At 36.9% G+C, this 17,001-nt stretch overlaps 1 protein-coding gene across 10 annotated transcripts in view; it reads right to left on the bottom strand.

Annotated features, from left to right (window-relative positions):
• SPATS2L (spermatogenesis associated serine rich 2 like) overlaps positions 1-17,001 on the bottom strand; it is a 172,100-nt gene that overhangs the window by 35,283 nt on the left and 119,816 nt on the right. For 7 of the 10 annotated variants that reach the window (XM_025405002.1, XM_025405001.1, XM_025404999.1 and 4 more), the window contains 2 exons: positions 4,035-4,241; positions 2,578-2,713 (listed from right to left, as the gene is read on the bottom strand). In XM_025405002.1, the coding sequence (XP_025260787.1) occupies positions 2,578-2,713; positions 4,035-4,241 (343 nt within the window). The remainder of the gene's footprint in view (positions 1-2,577; positions 2,714-4,034; positions 4,242-17,001) is intronic. The other 3 variants (XM_025405004.1, XM_025405005.1, XM_025405006.1) reach the window with 1 other exon arrangement.

The following is a 17,001-nucleotide window of genomic DNA, read 5'->3' as shown; positions in this document are numbered from 1 at the left end:
TTCTATAATGCTTAGAATGCAGGAGTTCACCATCAATAGGAAAATTTCATTAAAAAAAAATTTCTAAGCTGCCGTCTTCAATTTTGTGACCTGATATTTCAAGAGCACCACAAACCCTAAAATTCATTTTCTTCTCCTTAGAAAACAAGAGGGAGGCTTTATTCAAGTACGTCACCATGTTTGCTGGGCTGCAAGCTCATTTGGAACAGAGGCAAGCTTTTTCTGTTTGGCAGACATGCACAGTCGATTTTAAAAAGCACTTTGGTTTTATTTTTAAGTTAACATTTATGCAATTATTGTGGGATCATTTTTATTAAAGATTAGATCAGAAAATAAGTGCTGGTGTTTACTCATTTTATAGCAATGGCATACCAAAAATGGTTGATCTAAATGTCTTCTTTGGTTTGCAGAAAAAGTGCCATTTTGTTAAGTAGGTGGCTTTTAAACAGCAGTACTACTTGGCAGCACTCATTCAGAAGTGATTCTTTCCATCAGTTTAAAACACAACATGAATTACAAGCAGAGAAAAAATATACAATTTCCTCGGGTGCTGACTTTCCTGGCCCCACGCTTTCAGCTCTTGAGGAGTAAAACTCTCACAGAATCTGTTATAAATCTCAAGATGTCTCATGACCCATGTGATGTTCATTTTACTAAGAAATAAAATAAAATAAGAAGTACTCAGAGCAGCTGGAGAAGAGGGAAGTAATTTGAGGGCATTGTTACACTTTGTCAATTAGTGTATGAGTCACTCAGATGGAAGGTATCACACAGAGGGCTCAGAGGAAGAGTTTATTCGAAAAGGCCACACTAAAGAGTAAGATGGAGTGGTCTTCTCTGAACAGCTAACTAATGCCTCTAGACAGGGGTTGACAAACTATGACCCCCATGAGCCAAATCTGGCCCACAGCCTTTTTGATTATCTAGGGCTGCCGTTGAGCAGCAACAGCAGAGCTGGGTAGCGCACAGACACCTTACGGCCATAATGCTTAGGATAGTTACTAGTTGGCCCCATGTCTCTAGACCCTGGCTCTAGAGAACAGCCCTGGAAGCTGGGTGTACTTCTAAGTGTTAAGGTAACTTACCTAAAGATAGATTGGAAAGTTATAAAACTATAAAATAATAGTAATAACAATTTTCATTTGTATAGCATCTTTAATTTCTCTAAGTACTCAAACATATTCTTGGAGTTGCTTTGAACAATATGATCAAACAGAGAAGACTTACGGTGACATCCAGATGCCACGACTGGGGATGGGGGAAGGCAGATGAATCCTCCCCTCAGAGGGCCTCTGAGAGGCTGAATGATAACTGAAGGAGAAAGTTTTCTTTCAAGTTCCTGGTGTCTTCTGTACCCTTAGGATCTTATATGATACATAGCAGATGGTTTAAAATTCATGCATTTTAGATTAGTGTTAAGCTTAATTCTTAGTTTTACACAACTCCATAGTTTCTGCTAAAAAGCACATCAATGTCAAAGCAAGGACTTGGAATAGGAAAAACATGCAGAAGTAGTGATCAAATTCTAGAATCACGGGAGGCCAATGAGAGATAGGGAATATGTTACATGAACTTGGGCATGATGGATATGTGCCAACCCTTGGACTTTTGCTATTTCAGACCAAGCCGTCTCTCAGATCATCAGAGGGGCTAAGGATTATGTAATCTGGCAGCTGTGAGGGGGTCCTCTTTGCTGCCACAAGGAGAGATGGTGCCTAAGAAAAAAGCCAAGAATGGAGAGAGCTAGGAGACTCTGGGAGGCACCAGGAGAGACAGGAAGGAGAGAGGGTGAGACAGACTGAGTCCTGATAACATAATGAGGAGTTAGAGCCAAATTTGTCTGGAGGAACCTTCTGAAATTTTCATGTATATCAGCCAATAAATTCTCTTTTGTCTTTAACTAGTGTGACTTGATTTCTGCCACTCCAAAATGAAAGAGACCTAACTGATACGCTGAGAACATTTTTCTACTGATAATAACTAAACCTTTATTAACAGATGTATCATTTCAATTGTGGACATGAGCAAATACACAGGGTTCAAACATTTTCCATCAAAATCAGTAGCAGGGAAGGGCAAGGCAGGACCAAAACCATATTGATGTACCATGTTTAAATTCTAGTCTTAAAGTTACCCAAGAATGGGATTCTGTCGCTAAGCTTATATGAGATGTTTCTGAATTTCATTAAGGGAATTCTTATTTTATAATTATAATGCTGGAAAATATTTTGTCTTCCTAGTAGTATTCATGATATTAGCCTTCCAGGGATTTGTCAAAAATATTATTTTTTGAGGTTTTATTCTTTGTTGAGGTTTTGTTCTACATCATTCATATAGTTTTGGGCCAACTTCAAACTCCAGTGAATTATGTCTATCAGGTTTCTTTTTATTCAAATACTTTATCTTCTTTTTTATTCCCAAGATACATGCTACTGCCTGCAGGGCTTAACAAAATCTGCTGGAGAGTTATTCTGTGATGTTTATGTACTAAATAAACAACGTATTCCATCTGATACTTTTACCTGTTGGAACAGCTCAAGCAGCACAAATTTATAGTTCCTACATTGAATCACTCACCAGTTGTGTAATTCAGCAAAGGCAGCTTTGATCTTCTTCACAGAACTATCCACTTCTTCCTTGATCATGACGCGATATCTAGTTAGAGAAACGGTGCAGCGTTGCAAATCCTTCACTGATTTCTCAATATTTGGGCCTAAAATTGATGTCAAAAAATATTATTAACTTGAGCATTTTATCCTCTGTTTGTAAGCTAAATGACAAAACAAAGCAATTAGCCCACCAAGAAAAATGGACTCATCTTTCATCTAGTAAAAGTTCCATCAGGAGAATGTTTGTAACCCAGTGTGGGTGGTTTGCGTGGCACCTGAGGCTGTTATGGTTTCACCAGTGGGGTCTCTGGCTGGGCCATCTGGGGTACGCTTGTCTCCTGCACTCTTTGGAAGGAGGCTGTGATCATTATGTTCTATCACAAATTGCAGCGCCTTAGAATCTGATATGTCTAAAGACCATTTGTGCTGCTGGCTCTCTCTATAAACACCACTTTGCATGGTTAAAAGCCAGCAGGGCTTTTGGAAGAGGAAATTGACACAGAGACTGGGAGAGGTACAAATGAGCTAGAGAGAGGATGGGGCATCAGTGCCAGGTACACTGGCACTGGCGCCATCATCTGAAGCCAGGTCTGTAATTAGAGCAGCAGCACTGAAAATAGCTCTATGGGTGCCCATCTCGCCTGATTTCCTGAAACTGTCACCAGGGTCTACAGATAGTGTATCACAAACAGGCAGATTGTACTTATCACAATCAGGCCATGTTTCATAGAAGAAAGAAATCCCCCTCAAGAAAAGTGAGAAAGCAGATCAAACTAAAGCCAAGGAAATCAGATACAACTGAGGCTGAATGAAAAGAATAGTATTTAATCTTCTGGGAATCAGAAAGGAAGTGATTTTCATTTTTAATACCAGTCATGTATCAAGTATATCCAAGCTCAGAAAAATCATAAAAATCCAGCATGTCAAATATAAAACCCTCTTTCAATGTTACATTGTGTGTAATTTCTAACACAGAACTGAATTTACATTGGGAAGACCATATCTGAAGAACATATACCAGCCTCCAGACTCATCTTTGTTCAATGCAAGTCACGCAATTGCGTATCAGGGAAACATGAATCCCTTTCAGCAGTTACATTTTTAAAAGAGCTCCTGCATGAGCACTTGCTTTATAAGATATTAGGATGGAAGGTATTTGTGGTGCAAGTTTATCCATGCCTACAAGAAGGATGGTCTCAGAGGGGCAGAGAAAGGAGATGTAATTCCATTTAAATATTCAAGACCTTTGATTACATGGGAGGAATCACATCTGCCTTTCCATCTATGTGGGTCACAGAAAAAAAAATGCAATTTCATGTGCATCTGTCTTCACTAAGCAGCATCTTTTGGAAAGTTCTGTCACTCTGGCACTTTTCTGTATGTGCAAAATATGTTGAATCATTTGTGCAAAAGAAATCACTTTACCTCTTTTCTTTGCCAACTCATCTGGCTTTATTTCAAGATGAGCTGCAGGGGTATTGGACTTAACAGGAGATGTTTTTGCCTTAGGCTTGCTTGGGTTACAAGGCTGCTCAGCTGACCACTGTAGGCCATCTGACCTCTCTGTTGTTCCATGTATAGGTTTGGGGTTCCCATCTAAGGATAGTTTCTGTTGCAGTAGTCTGTTGCCTTCTGTAAGAAAACACCAAATAATGACTGTGAAGTGATAAACTAAAAACACTGATGATAAAGTGATGGAGGATGCCAAGACTTTTGTTTTTGTTTACAAGTTGGCAATAATGCCTTTCATTGCAAACAGCCAAGAAACTGTTTTAAAATAATCCCCAGAAGATTAGAGGGTGTACTGGAAGAGCCTTGTATTTTGAGTAGGAAGACTTGGGCATGTTTTGGCTCTGGTAATTACTTGTAGAGTGACCCTGGGCATCTCTGAGCCCTAGTTTCCTCATCCATAACCATCCAGGAAGGTTACTAAGAGGGCTGTAGAAGATGAGCAGTGCCTCTTCCCCCCTGCTATTTCAGTAAAGGCTTATGAGTCTTTAAGTACAATTTCATATTGAGGCTATAAAAATGTAGCCCTCCTATCTCCAAGTGCTACATTAATGTCTTGTGATATTTTATTCGGAATTAATGAAGGCAGAAGAGTGATTGGAGATAGAGCAAAAATGAAGTGACAACAGATACTATAATCATTGCATCTAATTTATGGAGGGCTTAAATCAGAAAACGTCATCATAATATCTCAACTATATTTAAAATCTAGGGAGTCAGATTCTCTCTGGAGATGTAACAGATGTGGCAATAAATTAGCAGGATGTTGCTTTCGGCATCTTTTAAAGGTAGGCTCCTATTTAGTTATTGCTGGAGTGAATTAAATGGCACGTTAGTGGCCTGAAAAGGAAATGTATCACCCTTAACATCTTGCTTACTACCAGAGAAAGTTTTGGGTGTGAGAAAAGGGAAGCCAGTGTGCTTTTGAAGGCCAGGTTCTTGTAGAAAGCTTGATGAGTGCAGTTTGGATCTAGGAAAACCAAGTTCTGGTATTCCTTATGTCCTGGATGACCTTGTGGGAATGTCTTCACTTGTCTGGCTGACTGGCTTGCACTCAAACAGAACACAGTCATCTTTGTAATGCTCAGCCTTTTCAGATAGTCACCCTTGCGCTGCTACTCTCTACTCTCATGGTGCTTTGCTTTACTTAAAACCATGGTACCATGGTTTTATGTTTTAACACAAGGCTTCTGTATCTGCCCCTCACCCCTGCCTTGCAGGGGCTGCAACCTTTCCAAGGGCCAACACTGAGTCCAGTTCTGTTTTGAAGCCCTGGTACTTGTGTCTGGCTCAATGGCTTTCTGTAGAATTATGATTGAATTAAAGTACATTCGAAACAATTTCATAGAAAAAAGTAAAATACAATGAAAATCTTACCTGACACAGTCACAGAGACTACACTTGAAAAAATACAAAGGAACATGATCTAGGTCCTAGTCAATTTGATTTTAGACATTAGTCCATTCATGATCAATATAATTAGACTTCAGTTGAATCCATCATTCATAACTTATGTATCAAGAAAGCACAACATACTTTTTATGAGCTGAATGAATACCCTTAAAAGTTTACTCACAGTACACAAAGTGTTCAGCAAAGGTAGTAAACAAAGTATATAAGTACTGAAAACAGCATTTCCTCCAGTAATAAAACAGATTCAAATGGTAGTATGCAATTTTATCCTTAGTTATATTAAAGTAGAACTTCACTATAAGGCACTGGCTGTCAAACTTCAGTGTGAAATGAGTTTCCTTTGGTACATATTACACATGCAAGTTCCCAAACACCATTTCTAGAGATTCCAGTTCAGTCGTGGGCCCAGGCTTCTCCTCCCCAGGTGATTCTGTTGGAGTGGAGATGGGTGGTACCAGCCACCCTGAGAAACCCTACTGTAAAAGATAAAAGACTAATTTTATGTTGAGTCTATAAACATTTGTGTTAAAACAATGATATGTCCAAACTGGTTCCAAGTCACTACCTCTCTAAATCTCAGTTGAGAGGCAGTCTTGATGAGATACTATAAATTGAGAATTCTGGGATAGGCTGTTTTTGCACTGCTGTAAGGGAATACTTGAGCCTGGGCAATTTTTAAAGAAAAAGAGGTTTATTTGGTTCATGATTCTGTACGCTGTACAAGAAGCATGATGCCAACATCTGCTCAGCTTCTGGTGAGGGCCTAAGGAAGCTCACAATCATGGTAGAAGATGACTGGGAGCCAGCATATCACATGGTGAGAATGGGAGCAAAAGAGTGAGGGGAGAGGTGCTACATACTTTTAAACAACCAGATCTCACATGAAGTAACTGAGCAAGAACTCGCTTATCACCAAGGGGATGCTGTTAAACCATTCATGAGGCATCTGCCCCCACGATCCAATCACCTCCCACTGGGCCTTACCTCTGACATTGGGAATCGCATTTCAACATGAGATCTGGAGGGGACAAACATTCAAACCATATCAAATTTAAAACACAGATCTTTGTGTATAGTGTCGTAAAGAGATCATAGAGATCATATTCCTGAAAATAAGCGGATTTATACTCTAACTTAATGGAAACAATGACCCTAGAGCAGAGGGAAAAAATTATTGTAATGAAATGCAAAAGAATTTTAAATGGAAGCCAAGCATGCAAATGAGCATGGGCTCATTAACTTAGAGCTGAAAACATTTTGTCTGTGTATCAGAGAACTGATATGTGGTCTACTGGTTCGTTTCAACATTCCCCAAACAAATATCAATTGAGAAATGTGAGTAGAGATATTTTTTTAGGTCCTGAAAAGCTGTCTCATTGCTAGTGGAATCACTGAACATTAAAATCTTCAAGACCACTTGTACATATTTGCATATATGTATGACATGCATGTATGTCTTGTTCATCATTACTGTATGTGTTTGGTATCTTGTAGATACATAATAAATACTGAATGAATGAATCAGCATTACTTCAGTACAGACTTGTCTTCAAATATAGTAAAACTCTGGGACTCTTGCAGATGAAAACTGGTGGAGGGTTATAGAGCTTTAACAGAAAGTCACTGTATCTAGTGACTTTCCTCTAACATTATAGTGAGAAATACCATCAGCTCTCCATCTATCTGGAGTCCACTTGTAAACTCCAACAGGTTATAGCTCAATGGAGGCTGATTCACACATAAGCCTCAGTGTCCAGTAAGGCAGCTACTGGCACATGTGGCTACTGAACACTGGAAATGTGGCTTGTCCAAATTGAGATGTGCTGTAAGTGTAACATATATGCTGAAATTTGAAGATTTAGTACGAAATAAAAAAATTAAAATATTTCTTTAATAATTTAAAAAATATTGACATGTAGAAATGATATTTTTGATACATTAAGTTAAATAAAATATATTACCCAATTTAATTCACCTGTTTACACTTTTTAAATGTGGCTACCAGAAAATATAAAATTATATACATAGTATGTGTTAAATTTCTATTGGATAACACTAATAGGACACACAAGGAGTGTGAGAGTGTTGCTCTTCAGTGTGTAATCACTACTAATTTATATTTTAGAAAAGGATATTTGTTTTAACGAAGACTTAAAATATCCTCTGCAATTTCTATATGAGAAAAGTGGTGACAGGGTGATGTATGTCTTGTTCATCATTACTGTACGTGCTTGGTATCTCGTAGATACATAATAAATACTGAATGAATGAATCAGTGTTACTTTAGTGCTATGCATGCTTACGGCCCTTCCAGTTGTAGGGAGCCTAGTCTGATGAGTCTCTGGCTGTGTCTTTATCTAATATTCATCAAATACTTGAAGCACAGTAGCTGTATCATGGAAAGAAAAGTTATCTCTGGAAACATCCCATCTGCCTAGATTTCAATACAAATTGTATACATTTTAATTTAATCCTTGTCCATGTATCTAAAAATGGCTCCTAGAAGTTTGTGTCTTTGAATTTAATGATTACTTGAGCCTTCCTTTTATTAAAAACACCAAATCCCAATTTTGTATATATACACAAATGGTGTATAATGTCATGAGTATCACATTGGTTTCTGATTCAAGGATTCAACAGACACATATGGAGAGCACACAATGTATCAGCTCTGGTTTATTTATAGGCAATAAATGAGAAACAGACTGACCTTAATAACTAGTATGTAAAATGTGAAAAAATAATGTAAGAGGATAGCAGAGTAAATCTTAATTGACCTTTCCCATTGAATTGTCTTGGTACCTTTGTTAAAAATTAATTGACTATATGCATGACTATTTCTGGACTGTATTCCATTCCACAGACCTAGCTGCCAGTTCTCACACCACCATCACACTGTCCTGGTTACTATAACTATTAATACACAATGAGTCTTAATATCAGGTAATAAATGTCCAGCTTTGCTCTTCTTTTTCAAGACTGTTTTGACTATCTTAGGTCCTTCGCATTTTAATATACATTTAAGAATCAATTTGCCTATTTCAACAAAAAATATGATGAGATTTTCATTGGTCTTGTGTTGAATCTATAAAGCAATTTGGGGGTAAGTGGTATCTTAACAATACTGAGACTTTTGACCCTCAACATGACATACTATGCCATTTATTTAGATTCTAAGTTTGCTTCAGCATCATTTTATAGTTCTTAGAGTCTTGTGCATCTACAGTCAAATTTATTCCTAGGTATTTTAGACTTTTTATGTAATTGTTTATAGTATTTTTAAAAACTTCAATTCCAAAATGTTGGTTGCTAGAGTTCAGGAATACAAATGCTTCTTAATATATTGAACTTGTATCTAGCAACCTGGCTAATTTCCTTATTAGTTCTGGCAGCTTTATTTATTTATTTTTTGATAGGTTTCTTAAGATTTTCTTTCTACAAACACAATGATGACAGTGATGATGAAGTCTAACTTCTTCTTTTCCAATCATTCCTTACCTTATTTCCTTGTCTTATTAATCCTAACTACAAAGCAGAATGAGCATCCCTGCATTATTCTGGATCTCAGGGAAACTGCATTCAGTATTTTGTCAGGTATCACACAGCTGTAGAGTTTCCATATATTTATTAGACTTTAGAAGTTCTCTTGTATTCCTTCTTTGCTGAAAGTTTTTATTTTGTCAAGTGAATTTATTTTATACACTGAGATGATCATATTATTGTTCTCTTTTATTAATAATATTATGTTGATTGTTTTTTAATGTTAAATCAATGTTGAGTTCCTGACATTAACCACGCCCACTTGGTCATGGTGTATTATCCTTCTATATATTGTTTACTTCACTTGTTAATGTTTTGTTGAGGATTTTTACTTCTTTATTCATTAACAATATTCTGTAATTTTCTTTTCTTGTAATGACTTTGTCAGGTTTTGGTATGAGTTATGCTGGCCTCATAAAATGAGTTGGGAAGTATTCCTTCTTTCTATTTTCTGAAACTGTTTAAGATTGCAGTCATATTTATTCCTCAAATGCTCATGGAAATTCACTAATGAAGTCATCTGGGCCTGGCAATTTTAATTATGAATTTCCTTGATAAGTATAGTGTTATTCAGATTTTCTATTTCTTCTTGTGTGTTTTGGTAGGGTGTGTTTTTTAAGAATTTGTCCATTTCATTTAAGTTGTTGGATTGGCATAAAGTTGTTTATAATATCCTGTTGTTAGCTTTTAAATGAATGAATTTAATTTTATTCCTGATATTGGAAATTGGTTTATTATATTTTCATTATGATTCAGTTCAAAATTTTTCTCACATCTCTTGTGAAATTTTCTTTTTGACTAACGGATTGTTTAGAAGATTAATTTTTAAACGTTCAGAGATTTTCTAGTTATCTTATTGCTATTGTTAATTCAATTATGTGTTCAGACACCACACTCTTAAGATGGTACTTTAAAATTTGAAACTTATTTTATGGTCCAGCAACTGGCCTTTTTAAAAGTAACTGCCATATTCTCTTGAAATTGTTGGGTGTGTTGTCCTATAGATATCAATTGGTTCAAGTTGTTTGATAGTATTGTTCAAATCGTCTATGTTCTTACTAATTTTTAATCTATATGTTCTATCAGGTATTAATAATATGATATTAAGGTCTACAATTGCTGTGGATTTGGATTTGTCACTTTCTTTAGTTCTATATATTGCTGCTTCATGGATCTGGAATCATTAGATGCACATATATTTAGAGGTGTTATGTCTTTTTGATCAATCAAACAATGTATTACTATGAAATGAACCTTGGATATGAGGCTTGTTGTTTTTCATCAAATTTGGATAAACTGTGTCCATCATTTCTTCATGGCTTCCTCCTTTTCTCCCTGCCAAATTTCCTCTTTGCTCTTCTTCTGAAACTCCAATTACACCTTCGTGAGACTGCCTGATACTATGCCTTAAGTCACCGAGGCTCTGGCTTTGTTTGTTTTATTCTTTTACTTTTTTTTCTCTCTGTTCTTCAGTTTGCATAGTTTCTTTTGACTTGTTTTTAAGTTCACTCATCCTTTCTTCTTCATTGTCTGAACTGTTGCTAAGCACATCTGATGACTTAAATCTTCTTTCTCTTCATCCATCATATCCATCGTTTCTTTCTGTAAAATTCTCAACATATTTTTAATTAGCAATCCTTGTCTGCTAATTCCAACTTCTGTGTTGTCAATGGGTCTGTTTCTAATAATTAACCTTTCTCTTCATTATAGGTCACATTTTCCTGCTCCTTCCCATGTCTAGTAATTTTTAAAATTGGACACTGACCATTTGGGATGACACACTGAGAAACTCTAGATCTTCTTCTTTTCCTTTAAAGGGTTTCGACTTTTGTTTTAACAGGTGATTAATATACTTGCAGATCACTGTCCACTCTCTTCCTCCCTTTTTGCCTTGAGGATAAATGTTATGCAGCTAAAAGAACAAGTTGGGGGATGGAACAGATGGTAAGGGGATAGTGGGCTGTTCCTTAAAATACTTTCATTTAATTCCTCTGCTTTATACTCCTCTTCTTGAGTGTGCCTTCCATCCCATGTGCTGACTCTGAACCCAGGGCTCCCCCAGTTTCTGCAGGGCAATCATCTTCCTCCCCACCAAAGCTCCTCCCTCTGTATTCTATGCTGCAGCATCTGATTCATCAATAAAGCCCCTTCCATCTACTTCCCTTCTTGTAGAAACGGATACCCTTTTGTCATTTTCTTCAGTAATGTGGATTTCTACATTTAAAAATTTATTTACTACAATTTAAGGGAATTTGTTACGAAGACAACACAAATTCATACCTTTCTTTCTCTTGTTCTTGATATGCTTTATCAAATTATTTTTCAGTCAAGTTGTACCATTTACTCTCAGCTGCAGTGCCTGCAATTGTTCTCACATTTAACTCTTGCCAGCAGTGAAAACTATCAACTTACTGGTTACTAAATCTTAGTATCAACTTATATACTTTACTTGTCCTTAATTTGATTTATTTTATACAATAAATGAACTGTGCTGGTTGTTTTTGTTAGCAGTGCCAAAGAAAACAAACCCTCCTCTTGGGGGAAATATATAAACTTGGATTCAAAAGTTTTCATTATGTATGTACAGCCATGTATGTATTCAAATTTGAAAGTTTCTGAAAATATGTATTTTTTTCTCTTTAGCTTTTACTTTTTAGTGAAAGCTTGATGTACTTATAAAGTAGACTGAAGAAAGAATTCAAATCTAACTTTAAGAACTCAAACCTGGCCGGGCGCGGTGGCTCACGCCTGTAATCCCAGCACTTTGGGAGGCCGAGGTGGGCGGATCACGAGGTCAGGAGATCGAGACCATCCTGGCTAACACGGTGAAACCCCGTCTCTACTAAAAATACAAAAAAACTAGCCGGGCGTGGTGGCGGGCGCCTGTAGTCCCAGCTACTCAGGAGGCTGAGGCAGGAGAATGGCGTGAACCTGGGAGGTGGAGCTTGCAGTGAGCTGAGATCGCGCCACTGCACTCCAGCTTGGGCAACAGAGTGAGACTCCGTCTCAAAAAAAAAAAAAAAAAAAGAATTCAAACCTAACTGAAAGGAATGTATTAAACATAAAATAGTTCTAAAATAATTATTTTAACCCTTTGAGTTAAGATGGTTTCATTGTCTCCTATACACAGGTAATTGCAACAAAGCACATCATCTGATCTTGAGTAAGTATTGTAAAGTAGTTCTATTTGGAAAAAATTGATAAAGAAACCAAGCATAACTTTGTTGTTGTAAAATTATGTCTAAAATTGCTAATGTCTATGTTACTTCAAGCATGCTACCATTCTTGAAAAAGTACTTATGTGAATGTGATGGTGTTTTATAATACTTGATACCTGATAATACAATTGGTAGTTCTTTGGTAATTGATCTTTGTGTTCTTAAATATTTACAAAAGAAGAAATATAAATGGAAAATAAACTTCTTAAAAAGTTCCATCCCCCTACCAATCAGTTTTAAAAGTAATAACAATGAGATCACTACAACCTTTCTGGACGGTAGTAAACTAATAACTTAAACACTATTCATACTCTTTGAACCCAGTAATTCTACTTCTAAGAATATATGCTAAGGAAATAATCATGGTTGTTCACACAAATCTATATACAAGAGATATTCACTATAATATTGTTTATAAAATCAAACAATGGAGGCCGGGTGTGATGGCTGATGCCTGTAATCCCAGCACTTTGGGAGGCCAAGGCGGGCAGATCACCTGAGGTCAGGAGTTCGAGAACAGCCTGGCCAAAATGGTGAAACTCCATCTCTACTAAAAATACAAAAATTGGCTGGAAGTGGTGGCAGGTGCCTGTAATCCTAGCTACTTGGGAAGCTGAGGCATGAGAATCACTTGAACCTGGGAGGCAGAGGTTGTAGTGAGCTGAGATCATGTCACTGCACTCCAGCCTGAGTGACAGAGAGAGACTCTGTCTCAAAAAAAAAAAAAAAAAAAAAAAAAAAGGAACAATTCGCACGGACAACAGTTTGGGAACAATTAAAAGAAATATGGCACATTCATAAAAATACAATGCAGATATTTAAATCATGTTTTTAAATAACATTTAATGATATGAAGTAACGTTGATAATCTCATGTTAAGTAAAAAAATACAAAGGTTCACAGGCTATTTAATATCATTTTTTAAAAAAATCTACATATCTGTGCATTTAAAACATTCTGAAATAAAATTTAACAGTGGTTGTTTCTGGGAGGTAGGATTGTTTCCTTTTTTTCCCCTCAAATCTTACTGAATTTTCAAATTTCCTCAATTAGTATAAAGTCTTTTTAAATCCATAAACACAAAATCCATGATTATCTTTAAAAAGCAACATAGCAACTTACAAAAATTTAATTATCTTTAAAAAGCAACATAGCAACTTACAAAAATTTAATTAACCTATACTTCTCCATGTATTTTATCATTAATAATTCAATAGAGATCATGAGAAAGGATTGTGTGAGTGCCCATCTTTGTTCCAGGTCCCAGAAATACAATGGTAATGAAAGACAGATGTGGTCTCTGTCTTCACAGAACTTGCAGTTTAATAGGAAGATGTATAAATCAAACTACCATACAAACAAATGAAAAATTGCAACTGTGTGTTAGGAAAGAAAAGCATATAGTGTTCTGAAATCTGTAACTGGCGTATTTGACCTGGGGATATCAAGAAAGAATTCCCCAAGGAAAACACCTAAGCTGAGATCTGAATGATCTCATCTGAAATCACATGAAATAATTAGTTGAAAAGGGTGGGAAATTGTATTGCAAGCAGTGACTACATTTGTAGGGGAGAAAGCATTGTGTACCAGTTATCAAGTTATAGTGTCTCTTGGCTCCAGATCTACTCTTCTTGCCCTACTTTTTGATGCTGGAGCTGGACTCTGTAAGCAATTCTCTTTTGCCAGCTAGTAGAATGTTAACTTTGATGTCAGCAGATGGCAATAAAGTGACCCTGCAAGGCTATAAGAACAGGAGTATACCTCTCTTCGGGGTTCTGGACCTCTATTATTATTAATTATTAGTATTCACAGGAATCCAGCAGCCAAGCAAAGGAGCTCCAACCTACATCCTCATGTCATGTTCCTTTCCCCATCTCCTGCCACCGTCAGTGGCTTTCAGCAGCTCCAATCCATCTACACCCTCTAGCAATGGCAGCCTCTTAACAGAAGAACTCAGTCCATGCCCTTTGACAAGTTTTTTCACCACCACAAGGCTGCACGTTCCTCTGGTAGCCATACACCTTCTTTAATCAGATCAGAATCTTAGTCTTGGCTTGGGGGCCTCCCCTAGTCCTTAGTTCCTTTATTGTCGGATTTTCTTCAGTATAGATAGAGTAATTGCTCTCATGCTAAATGTAGACACCTTATGGTCCTCATTTATCCCTTCCAGTAGTTAGTAACCTCCTACTGTTTTAATTAACAATGCTTTACATTACATTTCTCCTATTCAAACAACCAGCATGGTTCCTATATCCTGACTTGATCTTGACTGATACACATGGCCAATATGAGGGCCCAAACAGAGATCTATGAGATCCCGAACAGAGACCAGCATGGCTAAGGTAGAGAGAGAGCAAGAAGGAATGTGCCATGCAAGGAGGGTGGAGTGGGACACAGGAGCCAGACTATGCTGGACTTGCAGGACAGGGTAAGTCTTCTTGTCTTTATCGTAAGAGGTCAGATTTGTGTTTTGAAAAGATTACAGGATAGAGAATGATTTACAAAGGAACAAGGGTAAGTGCTAGGAGATTAATGAGTGGACTATTGCTGCAGGGCAGGCAAGTGAGGATGGTAGTTTTGGTGGGAAGGCAGGGGAAGAAACTGAGCTATGAATGAATTCTAGAAATACATGGAAATGAAAACCAACAGGGAATGGGGATAGACTGGAAATGGGGAGTGAGAAAGAGGGAGATGTCATGATTGATGACTAGATTTCTACTTTGCATAATTGGATAGATGGTGCATTAGGATCAGGAACACTAAAAGAGAGCCATGACTGGGAAGGGAGATGATGAGTTTGTTTTGAGCATGTTGTTGAAATGCTTTGAAATATCAAAGTGAAAAAGCAAAAGAAGAGTCTGGAGTTCAGTGTAGCCGGAACTAGGAAGATGAGTTTGTGAGCCATCTTACATAATTAAAGCTAGAGTATGGCTGAAATAATCTAAGGAGAGTGTGTAGCTTTATATGATGAAGGACCTGAGATCAAACAAGCCCTGGGGAGCTTCAGCAATTTAACAGCCAGGTAAAGAAGAATGACCTCCAAAGGGAACAGAGAGGAAGCAGTAAAGACAGAGGGACACAATCAGGAGAGTGTCATGTCATAGAAACCACAGGGAAAGGATAGAGTTGTTAAGGATAGAGTGGTCAACAATGCTGAATACTGCTAAAAGGAAAAAATAAAGATGAAAAAACAATGGCTAGATTCAATAACATGGAGGCCATTGCTAAACTTACCTAAAACAGCTTACCTAGAGCAGTTTATTTGGAGAGATGGGACTGAAAACCATAACAATGAGGTGACGAGTGAGAGGGAGGTGAAGAGTGGAGACAGGGAGTAAAGGTAACTCTCTGAAGATGTTACAGAATAATGGTCTAGTGATGAAGCCTCAAGAAAACTCCTTTTTTTTTTTTTTTTTTGAGACACAGTCTTGCTCTGTCACCTAGGCTGGAGTGCTGTGGTGTGATCATGATTCACTGTAGCCTCGACCCCCAGCTCAAGTGTTCCTCCCACCTTAGCCTCCCTAGCAGCTGGGACTACAGGCATTTGCTAACATGCTCAGCTAATTTTTGTATTTTTTGTAGAGATGGGGTTTGCCATGTTGCCCAGGCTAAGAAAACCATTCTCCCATAATTATTATATACTGTGATTTGCAAGTTTCATCATTCTTCTATCTTTACATGACAGGGTAATTAACAAAAATTTGGGGAAACAATAACTTTGGAACAGAGACCAAAATAGACAGGTTTGTGCAGCAGACACAATGTCAGTTCTGCCTTCTCATAGTGTCTTTATCAAATACAGATAGACTTTATTATTTCATTCAAATCCTATGAAGCTTGATCAGCTCAGAGGGCATAAAGGTGGTAACTTTTCGATTGGAATAACATATTTAGTTTTATTTACATTCACTGTCTTTACAAGATCTCATATGTCATTAATACCTTAATAGGTTTAATGTATATGTATATTATTATATGTAATAATATATACATAAATATGAAAAGGTAATAAAGTCAATGGACTAATTTGTCAATGACACAAGGTAGGCCAGTTAACTTGATTTTTTCCACTGTCTTATTTCTCTGCAAAACAGGTTTAATTCTTATTGCATTAAAAAAACTTTTCTTAATTTTTAATTTTTGTGGGTACATAGTAGGTTTATGTATTTATGAGGTGCTTGAGATATTTCGATATAGGTATACAATGCATAATAATCACATCAGAGGAAATGGAGTTTCCATCTTACTGCATTTTAATAGAAACAGTTAAATCTTTGTTCAAAAATCTTTAAAAATTTTTTTGAAAGCCTTTTGATCTTTGTAAGTGGTACATTCCATTTAATTAAGTCCATTTGTAACTGAAATCACCATAACAAGGAGAGGGTGGGAAGTTATAAAGGTATCAGCTATTCAAAGATGAGTAGTTTTGTGTTTCTGCTGTACGGTTGCGGCAAAAATACTTTTGAAAGAGAAAGAGAAGAGAGCGGGCTTTGGTTTCACTCTGCCCAGGTGACTGAAAAATACCTGAGGGATTTTATGTTTCCTGTGCCCTCATATCACTACATCCTGTGTCTATCTCTGTTTCTTTCTGCTTTATCATACATAAAGAAAGGAAGAAGGGCTCTAAGTCACTGCAAATGCTATCTAAGATACCAAGTTACTTGAAGCTGAGGTTGAGACTGAATAACACAACTATAAATGGGAATTAATAC

The sequence above is a fragment of the Theropithecus gelada genome, chromosome 12 (genome assembly GCF_003255815.1).
Source record: "Theropithecus gelada isolate Dixy chromosome 12, Tgel_1.0, whole genome shotgun sequence".
NCBI classification, from domain to species: Eukaryota; Metazoa; Chordata; class Mammalia; order Primates; family Cercopithecidae; genus Theropithecus; species Theropithecus gelada.
This window is presented reverse-complemented; position numbering and strand designations above follow the sequence as displayed.